This window comes from Babylonia areolata, chromosome 5, assembly GCF_041734735.1.
Source record: "Babylonia areolata isolate BAREFJ2019XMU chromosome 5, ASM4173473v1, whole genome shotgun sequence".
Taxonomy (NCBI): Eukaryota; Metazoa; Mollusca; class Gastropoda; order Neogastropoda; family Buccinidae; genus Babylonia; species Babylonia areolata.
This window is the reverse complement of record NC_134880.1, coordinates 5,984,490-5,998,443: the sequence shown is the minus strand read 5'-3', so window position 1 is coordinate 5,998,443 and position 13,954 is coordinate 5,984,490. Positions and strand designations below refer to the sequence as shown.

General features: G+C 42.6%; 1 protein-coding gene across 1 annotated transcript in view; it reads left to right on the top strand.

Moving 5' to 3' along the window:
- The first annotated feature begins 581 nt into the window (after positions 1-581).
- LOC143282336 (homeobox protein orthopedia-like) overlaps positions 582-13,954 on the top strand; it is a 32,382-nt gene continuing 19,009 nt past the window's right edge. Inside the window, exon 1 of the mRNA XM_076587942.1 lies at positions 582-735. Coding sequence (XP_076444057.1) covers positions 685-735 — 51 coding nt within the window. The 5' untranslated portion in view covers positions 582-684. The remainder of the gene's footprint in view (positions 736-13,954) is intronic.

Genomic DNA, 13,954 nt, shown 5'->3' with positions numbered 1-13,954 from the left:
CACACACACACACACACACACACACACACCACCACCACCACCACCACCACCACACACCCACACACCTTTCTCTCCCACAGTAGGTAGATGTCACTCCTGTCTGCACCATTTCAGTCAGAATAAATAGCATCCCTTTCCCCAAAAAATACAAACCTCGGTAGGTAGATGAAGTCCCTACATCATTTTAGTCAGAATAATCAACCCCTCTTTCCCCCAGCATACAGACACCTTGGTAGGTAGATGTCACTGCTGTTTACATCATTTCAGTAACACACCCCCACCCCCTCCCCTTTTCCCTTACCCTTCAACACCGTTCTCACACCCTCAGGATATAAACCCCGGTAGATATACGTCACTTCTGTCCACGTCATTTCAGCCACAACTCCCCCACCTCCCACCCCTAACCCCCCCACTCCCTTTCTTTCTTTCTTTCTCCCAGGATACAAACCTCGTCACCATGACCACCTCCACGCCCACAAGGTGAAGGACAACAACAACGAGGTCAAGGACCTGACCTTGGGCAGCCATGGCAGCGGCGGTGTGGGTGGAGGGGCGGAGGGTGGGGGAGGAGCAGGGTCGGACAAGCCCGTCCAGAAACAGAAACGGCACCGGACTCGCTTCACGCCGGCACAGCTGAACGAATTGGAGCGCAGCTTCGCCAAGACCCATTACCCGGACATCTTCATGAGGGAGGAGCTGGCCCTGAGGATTGGCCTCACTGAGTCCCGCGTCCAGGTGGGTGCTTGTGTGTGTGTGTGTGTGTGTGTGTGTGTGTGTGTGTGTGTGTGTGTGTGTGTGTGTGTTTGGGCGTGCACGCGCGCAGCTTTGTGAATGGTAGATGATGGTAATGATGTTGGTACTGGTTGCCATGGTGGTGGTAGTTGTGGTGGCGGGTGGTGTTGGGGGTAGTGGTGGTGGTGGTGGTGGTGGTTGTGATGGAGGTGGTTTAGGTGGTTGGGGTCTGGTTCAGCGTGGTGTGATAAAGACTTCACCGTGTTTTCTGCACAGCGACACAGCACAGTGTGATGTGAGAAAGTTCACCAATGAAAACAGCTTTCTGTACACCGATACAGCACAGTGTGATGTGAGAAAGTTCACCAATGAAAACAGCTTTCTGCACAGCGACACAGCACAGTGTGATGTGAGAAAGTTGACCAATGAAAACAGCTTTCTGTACACCGATACAGCACATCATCATGTGGACAGTCCAGATGGTCCGCTAATGGATGACTGACTGTCAGTGTGTGGATGAACCAGCTAATCTAAGGAATGACTAACAGTATGTGGAGAAATGAGATGATCTAGCGGATGATTCTGAATGATGATGAAAAGCTTCGTGCTCCTTCACCCCCCCCCCCAATCCCCCCCCCCCTGCCCCCACCTCTTTCAGAAGTTATCCAAAAAAAAAAGAAACATATTTTTATTATCATTAATGATTTATTTCAAATATAAACAAAATTAGAGCCAAGAAAGAAAGGAAGGCATACTACAGTATCTCAAAAGAAAAAAAAAAGAAAGGAAAATGAATAAACGAATGAATAAATAAATAAACAGATAAATAGATAAATAAATAGATAAATACGTAAAAAAAATGAAACGAAACATCAAGAACAGAAAAATGGTTGTGAAAAAAGGGGATTGTATACAAAAAGCGAATTGGATAACGATACAAACATAATCAGATTATCAAGGTGCGTTTATATATCACATTACGTAGAGAAATGAGAAATGTGTTGTGTGTCTATTTGTGTCAAAAGCCTTGATTCATAGTTACGCCACTCAATGTTAAATACGGATACATGGTTTTTTAATTTCGTATCATATAATTCTGTTTTAAGACGACTGTTTAATTGTTTTTGGAAAATGAATTTGGATGAAGTATTTGTATTTGTATTTATTTTTATCACAACAGATCTCTCTGTGTGAAATTCGGGCTGCTCTCCCCAGGGAGAGCGCGTCGCTACACTACAGCGCCACCCATTTTTTTGTATTTTTTCCTGCGTGCAGTTTTATTTGTTTTTCCTATCGCAGTTGATTTTTCTGCAGAATTTTGCCAGGAACAACCCTTTTGTTGCCGTGGGTTCTTTTACGTGTGCTAAGTTCATGCTGCACACGGGACCTCGGTTTATCGTCTCATCCGAATGACTAGCGTCCAGACCACCACTCAAGGTCTAGTGGAGGGGGAGAAAATATCTGCGGCTGAGCCGTGATTCGAACCAGCGCGCTCAGATTCTCTCGCTTCCTAGGCGGACGCGTTACCTCTAGGCCATCACTCCACATCCATCTTACATCCGTAGATATACATTTTGGCTAACATTATTATAAGATCAAATGTATCACTAGTTTCTATAATTCTATAATTTCTATCCATCAATTCAACCCCCCCCCACTCCACCCCCACCCCCACCCCCCAAAAAAAAGATAGCAAGAAAAAAGTGAGAAGTAGGCATGGCGTACATTCATGCATTTTCATCAAACAGATTTTCTGTAACAAACCCAAACGTTCGTGATAATGTACAATGCCACAAAATGTTCATTTGAGTCTCTCGCATCATTACACCATACACATTTGTTTGTATCAGTTTCACCAGTGGATTACAAAACAGCATTGGTAGCAATGAATCTGTATTCTTCTTTCTTGCAACCTTTTTCAGTCGATATTTCCCAAAACAGAAACACTGTTTTCAAATCAATATCAATATTCGATTTTTCTGACTATTTTTGAGGAACAATTTGGTCTGAAGTTATCTTATTAAAATAAATAAATAAATAAATAAATAAATAAATCGTAGTATGTTTAAGCAGCTTTGTGTACACTACTGTGATTGTCCAAAATACGTTTGCTGCTATCAGCTAAATCTATACCAGTATTGTTGATTAAACAGTTTTAGTACAGCTATCCAGTCATTGAAAGTCACAACAAAAAATGAAATTTTAGTCAAGATTACTGTTTAATTTCGTCTGATACATTGGCTTTTTAGAGCCGATGATTATTTTGTTTTGCAACCAGCCCCCTCTGTGAAATAGAAGGTGTCAATACAAATATAATGTATTGTATCATATTTTTGTCACAACAAATTTCTCCGTGTGAAATTGGGGATGCTCTCCCCAGGGAGAGCGCGTCGCTACGCTGAGAGCGCCACCCTTATGTTTTTTTTCTGCCTGCAATTTAATTTGTATTCCTATCGAAATGGATTTTTCTACATAATTTTGACAGAGACAAACCTTTTGTTGCCATTGGTTCTTTTGCGTGCGCTAAGTGCATGTTGCACACGGGACCTCGGTTTATCGTCTCATCCGAACGACTAGCGTCCAGACCACCACTCAAGGTCCAGTGGAGGGGGAGAAAATACTGGCGACTGTGGAATTCGAACCAGTGCGCTCAGATTCTCTCGCTTCCTGGCCGGACACGTTACCTCCAGGCCATAACTCCACTCTCCCTTTGACAGAAGGTGTTACAGATGAAGGTTTGCACACTTTCCTTTAAAAGCTTCCGTAGTAGCTTTGACAAAGTGATGACTGTGTTTAATTTTTCCACACACTGAGCGAGAAAACCACCCCCTTCTCTCCATCCCCCCACCCTCACCCCCTCGGCCTCCCCGCAAACACTCACACCTCTCACCAATCTGCGCAACGCAGCCCCCCTCCCCCCACCCCCACCAAACACCCCCCCCCCCCCATGCCCCCTCCCTCCCGCTACCCCAACCACCACAGAGAAACAGAAGCATCATAGCGGACTGGAAGTGGAGACCAAACAAGCAGAAGAATACATGAAACAGAAGCACCACAGACCGCGCGTGTTCCAAGGAAGGCTGACGACCCGTGGTCAGTTGACTCCCCGACTTCTGACCTCCAGGCCGTGACGTGGGTTTTTCCCCCCACGGGCTTCACGTCAGGAGACGAGCAGAGTGCAGGTGAGGGAGTCACTCTCCATGGCCGGCTCTGACAAAGAGCCAAAGACCGCCGCCTACCCACAGCCAGGTCCACAGGCCTTTGTTGCCGTGTGTGTGCTCACACCGGTCCCTAGTCCTTAGACCCGCCGCGCCAAAAAGATTTAATTAACCACGTTTGCTGGAAGAGGAAGTTGTACGGAAAACACATTCCGTAGAGAAAACACGGGGTGCTGGTCACTTGGCCAGGTCGGTTCAGTGGTGAACAAGTTTACCTGGGACTGGTGGCAATGCCACATCAATTAGCCACGATTGCTGTAGGTCAACACGCTTCTGTGTCGGGGGCAATATTGGTCAGCAGTGTTTGGGCGCTCGGTCCCACAATGTGTGTATTAGTCGGACAGAAAAACAGGTCCGATTCTGTAACTCACCGGTCACGAGCATGAACTAACTGACCAGACACTAACGTTGACCGACTAGTCACTAACGTTAGCTGACCAGTCACTAGATTTTACTGACCAGTTACTAATGTTAACTGACCAGTCACTAACTTTAACTGATCAGTCACTAATATTAACTGACTGACCAGACATAAACGTTAACTAATTATCACTAACGTTAACTGACCAGTCACTAACCTTCACTGACCAGTCACTAATGCTGACTCACAGTCACTAACCTTCACTGACCAGTCACTAATGCTAACTGATTGACAAGACATAAACGTTAACTGACCAGTCACTAACTTTAACTGACCAGTCACTGATATTAACTGACTCATCAGTCACTAACGTCAACTGACCAGTCCCTAATATTAACTGACTGATCAGACATAAACGCTAATTGACTACTCATCACTAACGTTAACTGACCAGTCACTAACGTTGACTAACTGACCAGGCCTTAACGTTAATTGACTAGTCACTAACGTCAACTGACCAGTCACTGATATTAACTAACTGACCAGGCCTTAACGTTATTTGTTTAGTCACTAACGTTAACTGACCAGTCACTGATATTAACTGACTGACCGGACATAAACGTTAACTGACTAGTCACTAACGTTAACTGACCAGTCACTGATATTAACTGACTGACCGGACATAAACGTTAACTGACTAGTCACTAAAGTTAACTGACCAGTCACTGATATTAACTGACTGACCGGACATAAACGTTAACTGACTAGTCACTAACGTTAACTGACTAGTCACTGATCTGGTGTGTGTCCATCGAGATCGATGATGACCATCGTTGTCATCCAGCTGGGGGATGGGGGGAGGGTGGTGGTGGGGTGGGGGGGAGGATGCTCATGAATCTATCTGTGAATGCGCTGATATTAACTGACTGAATGGACGTAAACGTTAACTGACTAGTCACTAACGTTAACTGACCATTCACTGATATTAACTGACTGACCGGACATAAACGTTAACTGATTAGTCACTAACTTTAACTGACCAGTCACTAACGTTAGCTGGTCAGTCACTAACTTTGACCAGTCTCTGATATTAACTGACTGACCAGACATTAACGTTAAATGACTAGTCACTAACGTTAACTGACCAGTCCCTATTATGTGGAGTGATGACCTAGAGGTAACGCGTCCGCCTAGGAAGCGAGAGAATCTGAACGCGCTGGTTCGAATCATGGCTCAGCCGCCCATATTTTCTCCCCCTCCACTAGACCTTGAGTGGTGGTGTGGACGCTAGTCATTCGGATGAGACAATAAACCGAGGTCCCATGTGCAGCATGCACTTAGCGCACGTAATAGAACCCACGGCAACAAAAAGGTTGTTTCTGGCAAAATTCTGTAGAAAAATCCACTGCGATAGGAAAAACAAATAAAACTGCACGCAGGAAAAATACAACAGCAGCAACAACAAAAAATAAATAAAGGTTGGCGCTGTCAGTGCAGCTACGCGCTCTCCCTGGGGAGAGCAGCCCGAATTTCACACAGATAAATCTGTTGTGATAAAAAGAAATACAAACACAAATACAAATTAACTGATTCACCAGTCACTAACGTCAACTGACCAGTCACTAACGTTAACTAACTGACCAGACATTAACTTTAACTGACCAGTCACTAACATTAAGTAACTGCGCGCTCGGTTGAAAAGAAGATTGGTCCAAAAATAGGATTGATCGATCACTTAATCCTAATTGGTCCAACATAGGACTGATCGATCACTTAATCCTAATTGGTCCAGTACTTACCCTAACTGGTCCAATATAGGCTTAACCAGTCACTAATCCTAATTGGTCCGATATAGGATTGCTCAATCACTGACCCTAACTGGTCCAATAATACAGGATTGATCAGTTACTGACCCTAACTGGTTCAGTATAGGATTGCTTAATCACTGACCCTAACTGGTTTAATATAGGATTGCTCAATCACTGACCCTAACTGGTCCAATATAGGATTGCTCAATCACTGACCCTAAATGGTCCAATATAGGATTGTTCGATCACTGACCCTAACTGGTCCGATATAGGATTGATCAATCACTGACCCTAACTGGCCCCATACAGGATTGATCAATCACTGACCCTAACTGGCCCAATACAGGATTGATCAATCACTGACCCTTACTGGTCCAATATAGGATTGATCAATCACTGACCCTAACTGGTCCAATATAGGATTGCTCAATCACTGACCCTAACTGGTCCAAAATAGGATTGCTCAATCACTGACCCTAACTGGTCCAAAATAGGATTGCTCAATCACTGACATTAACTGGTCCAAAATAGGATTGCTCAACCACTGACCTTAACTGGTTCAGTGTAGGATTGCTCAATCACTGACCCTAACTGGTCCAGTAGAATAGGATTGCTCAATCATTGACCTTACCGGTAAATATATAGGATTGATCAATCACTGACCCTAACTGGTCAATACAGGATTGCTCAATCACTGACCCTAACTGGTCAATATAGGATTGCTCAATCATTGACCCTAACTGGTAAATATATAGGATTGATGAATCACTGACCCTAACTGGTCAATACAGGATCGATCAATCACTGACCCTAACTGGTCAATACAGGATTGATCAATCACTGACCCTAACTGGTCAATACAGGATTGATCAATCACTGACCCTAACTGGTCAATACAGGATTGATCAATCAATGACCCTAACTGGTCAATACATGATTGGTCAATCAATGACCCTAACTGGTCAATACATGATTGATCAATCACTGACCCTAACTGGTCAATACATGATTGGTCAATCAATGACCCTAACTGGTCAATACAGGATTGATCAATCACTGACCCTAACTGGTCAATACAGGATTGATCAATCACTGACCCTAACTGGTCAATACATGATTGATGAATCACTGACCCTAACTGGTCAATACAGGATTGATGAATCACTGACCCTAACTGGTCAATACAGGGTTGATCAATCACTGACCCTAACTGGTTGATACAGGGTTGATCAATCACTGACCCTAACTGGTTGATACAGGGTTGATCAATCTAGTCCAACATAGGATTAATCAGTGGTCCGACACAAGATTGATCAATCAACGAGCCTAACTGATTCGATATAGGATTGATCAATCACTAACCATAACTCAAACTTCAGTTAATGGCAGGCATCTAATAGTGTAAGACGAAAGATTACGAAATTAATATTTGCCCACGGTATGTGCAACAAAGCATAGATCGTGAAAAAACGTAAACTGAGTTGTGTCAAAATCGTAATCACTCAATCACTGACACCGATGTGTTTGGGAGTTTGGCAGAAATGTTTCAGTGTCTGTGGAAAAGTTGGAGGTAAGGTTTCAATGTCTGTGGAAAGTTTCGGTTTCAGTTTCAGTAGCTCAAGGAGGCGTCACTGCGTTCGGACAAAACCATATACGCTACACCACATCTGCCAAGCAGATGCCTGACCAGCAGCGTAACCCAACGCGCTTAGTCAGGCCTTGAGAAAAAAAGAAAAGAAAAAAAAAGGTGAATAAATAATAGATAAGCTTACATAAATAAATAGATAAATAAATAATAATTATAATATAGAAAAAGGTAGTAGTAATAATGATAAAATAATAATAATAATAATAATAATAATAATAATAATAATAATAATAATAATAATAATAACATAAATAAATAAATAAGACAACAATGATGATAAGTAAGCAAAAGCGTGTGGAAAGCGACGATTGAAAGAAGGCAGGTCATATCTTTAACTGATCAATTAACCACCGGAGTCATATATAGTAGAAGACAAAGAGAATATATTATGGCATATCGATTAACATCCGGAATCGTGTGTGTGTTTCAGACAAAGAGGACGATAACGGATCAATTAATGACCAGTCATAATGTAGCTATTGGACAAAGAGAATCTATAACAGATCAATGAATTACTGGAGTCATATTCAGGTATAAGACCAAGCGAATCCAAGTCTGCATGTTGATCTCAGCTGCAGCTTTAATGAGTATCAGTAGCAGTAGCTCAAAGAGGCGTCACTGCGTTCGGTCAAATCCATATACGCTACACAACATCTGCTAAGCAGATGCCTAACCAGCAGCGTAACCCAACACGGTTAGTCAGGCCTCGAGAAAAAAAAAAAAAGAGAATTAGAAAGCTATAATGACAGTTCAATAAGTGGCACTGGTACACACTGGTTTTGGCGGAATTACTGTAAAATGCAGTTTGATAAGATATCGAAAACTATTATGATAGTTCAGTCTGCGACTCTAATTCATTCTGATCTTTAACTCACTCAGTACGGCCAGCCCTCTCTTCTCCTCTACACAGACCCCTCGGATGTCCAGTGGGTGTCTGAATGACCCAACCTTTAGTTTCTGTCGTCAGAATTGTGGTATTCTTTGTCAACATTCACCTCTTCAGTATAAGAGCCTTCCGCTTGCAATATTGTGATGGTGGTAATTGGGGTGAAACGCTGCTAACGTCGTCTCTTTCGCCGTTCGTATGGAGAGAGTTAAAGACGTATTGCCAGAACTAAACCGCAGCCGTGCTGGGAACTACAAAGGTCTGGTAACGATCAGTGACCAGTTCATTCTTTTACAAACCCCATCCTCTCTCCAACACAACACGCCGGCTCCAATCAGGGTCTGCAACTCTTCTTCCCCTTCCCCTCTCCCTTCCCCACACTTCTACCCCCCACTCTTCTTCCCCCCCCCCCCCCCCCTCTCCTGTCCTTTCCTGTCCTCTCTACCAGTTGGTCCACCACCTCCCCTACAATGTGTCCCCTCCACCCACAGCCCCAGTGTGGTGGTGGTGGTGGTGGTGGTGATTGGTGATCGTGGATTTCGTCTTGGTGGTGATGGTGAGAGATGGTAGTGACGGTGGTGGTGGTGATGGTTGGTGGTGGTGGTGGTGGTGATTGGAGGTTGTGGTGGTGATGGTGGTTGTGGTGGTGGTGACTGGAAGTTGTGATGGTGATGGTTGGTAGTGGTGGTGGTGGTGGTGATGGTGGTGGTGGTGATGATTGGTGGTGATGATGATTGGTGGTGGTGGTGGTAATTGGAGGTTGTGATGGTGGTGGTGGATTTGGTGGTGGTGGTGATAGTGGTGGTTATGATTGGTGGTTGTGGTGGTGGTGGTGGTGGTGGTGAAGGTGGTGATGGTGATGGTGGTGATGGTGGTGATGGTGGTGGTGTTGGTGGTATTGGTTGGTGAATGTGATGGTGGTGGTGATGGTGGTGACGGTTGGTGGATGTGACAGTGGTGGTGGCGGTGGTAGGGGTGGGGGTGGTGACGGTTGGTGGATGTGACAGTGGTGGTGGGGGTGGTGGCGGTGATGGTGGTGCAGACAGGAGTCATACCCCTGGCGGTCAGTGACGCAGGAGACATGTGCGTGTTTCGTCACCACACTGCGTGCACAGACTGGGGCCCGTGGGACCGTGGATCCATGGCCCTGTCTGTGGAAAGGACGGGGTTAGGGCTGGGGGCCAGGCAGAGGGCTGGGAGAGTGGAGACAGAATATTAGAGTTGGGAGGGATGGAGACATGATGCTATATTGTTGTTGTTGTTGTTTTTCTCAAAGAAAAGAGAAGTGTTGGAAGATGTAAAGTATTCCGTTTTAAAGATATGTATTACAATTAAAAGTTATAATTCCGTGAATATCAAATATGGGCTGAAAGAGCGGTATCAGTATCATAGTACAAAGGTAATATATGATGTATATAGTGTGAAAGTTGGGCTCTTCTTCTTCTTCTTCTTCTTCTTCTTCTTCTTCTTCTTCATTACCAGCATCACCTACTTCTCCATCACACTCAACTCCGTGAAGTCATTCCATCTATTGCCGTTGTTTCATCCAGCCTCTAAGCGAGTCTAGAGAGTTCTTGCCATCGGTGTCATGTGCGAAGTAAGGACTTGCGATGTTTCTTCCACCAGCACTGACTATGCTGACAACATCCTCATGCACATCAGTCAAGATGCGTTCCAAGAATATTTTTTAACAATGTTGTGGACAGAAGGCAGCACTGACGAACTCCAGTAGAAGCATCAAACTCTTGTCCAATAACATTCTGATTGAGTAGCGTTCTGGCCGATTCGGAGTGTATTTGATGGATGCTGATGCGCTATAATATCGTTGTTTTTCAAAGTGGCCCTTAGTGCCCCTTGCCAAACTGTCATACGCTTTTTTGAAGTCTGGAAAGACGTGGTGGAATTCCCTCTTGTGTGGGAGGTGTTTTTCGCAAAAAGGTATGCAGGTTAAAGATCTGTTCGATGAAACTTCTGCCTTTGCGTAATGCAGCCCGTTCTAATGTGATAAAGTTCCAACATTATGATGTAATAATAAGTGCTATTTACTTCCAGTGTTTACATTTGAAGAAAAATGACATCGAAAAGCAACATTATAATGTAATAATAAGTTCTATACATTTCCAATGTCTACATTTGAAAACAAATGACATTTAAAAGCAACATTGTAATACAATATTTTTTTTTAAGTTCCAGTTACTTCCAATGTCTATATTTGAAGACAAATGACATCTAAAAGCAACATTGTAATACAATAAAAAGTTCCATTTTCTTCCAGTGTCTACATTTGAAGACAAATGACATCTAAAAGCAACATTGTAATACAATAAAAAGTTCCATTTTCTTCCAGTGTCTACATTTGAAGACAAATGACATCTAAAAGCAACACTGAAATGTAATGATAAGTTCTAAACACTGTATAGTGAGGAGAAAAGCTTTCAAAATGTTACATTTTAGGAAAGTGGCTCCTAAATTCAACAATCCAAGGGAAGTCACTTCAATGTTACATTTTAGGAAAGTGGCTCCTAAATTCAACAATCCAAGGGAAGTCACTTCAATGTTACATTTTAAGGAAAGTGGCTCCTAAATTCAACAATCCAAGGGAAGTCATTTCAATGTCACATTTTAAGGAAAGTGGCTCCTAAATTCAACAATCCAAGGGAAGTCACTTCAATGTTACATTTTAAGGAAAGTGACTCCTAAATTCAACAATCCAAGGGAAGTCACTTCAGTGTTACATTTTAAGGAAATTGACTCCTAAATTCAACAATCCAAGAGAAGTCACTTCAGTGTTACATTTTAAGGAAATTGGCTCATAAATTCAACAATCCAAGGGAAATCACTTCAATGTTACGTTTTAGGAAAGTGGCTCCTAAATTCAACAATCCACGGGAAGTCATTTCAGTGTTACATTTTAAGGAAATTGACTCCTAAATTCACCAATCCAAGGGAAGTCACTTCAATGTCACATTTTAAGGAAATTGGCTCCTAAATTCAACAATCCAAGGGAAGTCACTTCAATGTCACATTTTAAGGAAATTGGCTCCTAAATTCAACAATCCAAGGGAAGTCACTTCAATGTTACGTTTTAGGAAAGTGGCTCCTAAATTCAACAATCCAAGGGAAGTCACTTCAATGTCACATTTTAAGGAAAGTGACTCCTAAATTCAACAATCCAAGGGAAGTCACTTCAATGTCACATTTTAAGGAAATTGACTCCTAAATTCAATAATCCAAGGGAAGTCACTTCAATGTTACATTTTAAGGAAATTGGCTCCTAAATTCAACATTCCAAGGGAAGTCACTTCAATGTTACATTTTAAGGAAATTGACTCCTAAATTCAACAATCCAAGGGAAGTCATTTCAGTGTTACATTTTAAGGAAATTGACTCCTAAATTCACCAATCCAAGGGAAGTCACTTCAATGTCACATTTTAAGGAAATTGACTCCTAAATTCAACAATCCAAGGGAAGTCACTTCAATGTCACATTTTAAGGAAATTGACTCCTAAATTCAGTAATCCAAGGGAAGTCACTTCAATGTTACATTTTAAGGAAAGTGACTCCTAAATTCAACAATCCAAGGGAAGTCACTTCAATGTCACATTTTAAGGAAAGTGACTCCTAAATTCAACAATCCAAGGGAAGTCACTTCAGTGTTACATTTTAAGGAAATTGACTCCTAAATTCAACAATCCAAGGGAAGTCACTTCAATGTCACATTTTAAGGAAAGTGGCTCCTAAATTCAACAATCCAAGGGAAGTCACTTCAGTGTTACATTTTAAGGAAAGTGGCTCCTAAATTCAACAATCCAAGGGAAGTCACTTCAGTGTTACATTGTAAGGAAACTGACTCCTAAATTCGACAGTCCTAGGGAAATCACTTCAGAATGCCACATTCCATTGAAAATAACGTCTAAAAGTCACGTGTATATGTTTGATTTCAATTTCTATGTTTGATTTTTAATTCTATTATTCAAAAATACCTGTGCTTTATTGGCCTATTTACCCATGGTGTTTGTTATTTACTGAAGTTATGTGTCTTAAGTGTATACTTTGTTTGTATTGTGAGCAGTGCATCAGTCATGTGTGAATTTCTCTTAAGAATTGATAAAGCTTACTAGATTTGACATGATAGCTGCCAAATACCACATTCAGAATAACTGACAAATGCTATATTTTAAGGAGAATAAGCGACAAACGCTTTGAAATTCTAAGTAGAATAACTGAAAAACGCTGTGAAATTCTAAGTAGAATAACTGACAATAACTGGCAAACGCTGTGAAACTCTAAGTAGAATAACTGAAAAACGCTGGGAAAGTCTAAGGAGAATAACTGACAAACGTTGTGGACATTCTCATCTTCAGCCCCAGTGTCCCTAAGAAGCGCGCACAGTCCCCGAAGGCCGGCATAAATTAGCGATTAATGGCTCCAGTCACTGAGCAGACGACGTAAGCACGAAACTCCCTGTATCAATTGTCGGCCCCACAGCGGACACGGTGTAGACGGAAGGCGGCAAGCACCCCAGTGAAAGCCCGAATCCGGACAAGTGGTTAGGATCAATTTTCCAACTTAGCAACTCCTTCCGTGAACAGGAAACGGAGGCCCCTCTCCAGGGAGCATGCGCAGAGCGAGGCTGTCGCCATCTTGAGGTGTGGTCACGCAATGGGGAGGGGCGAAGGAGTGGTGGGGGCCTAGTGGGGGTGTGCAGTTCCTTTTGGGCCGTGGGGGTGCGGGCTTGTCATATGCTGCCCATCTGGCATTGTGACAGTGTGATACATGGTGTATCATGCACATAGATACAGTGTGATACATCATGTATCATGTACATAGAGACAGTGTGATACATCCTGTAACATGTGTGTAGAGACAGTGTGATAACTCATGTAACATGTGTGTAGAGACAGTGTGATATATCCTGCAACATGTACACAGAGACAGTGTGATACATCTTGTAACATGTACACAGAGACAGTCTGATACATCTTGTAACATGTACACAGAGACAGTCTACTGCATATGGTAACATGTCTACACAGAGACATTCAGATACATCGTGTAACCAGAGCTCTGTATATAGTCAGATGAATTTAGTCATGAGGATTTTAGAAGAATCAATTTAAAGCTCGCGCACGGGGATTTGAAGGAGTTTTCAGACTATTTTCACTGGAAGATTCCTATATTGATGAAGCGTTATCAATATGTAATTTGACGTATGAATGGTAAAACAGCTTTCTCTTTTCTATGCAAATTGTGAGTCCTGTCAGGGTATTCCACATCGGTAGATTCATGGGGTATGTTGT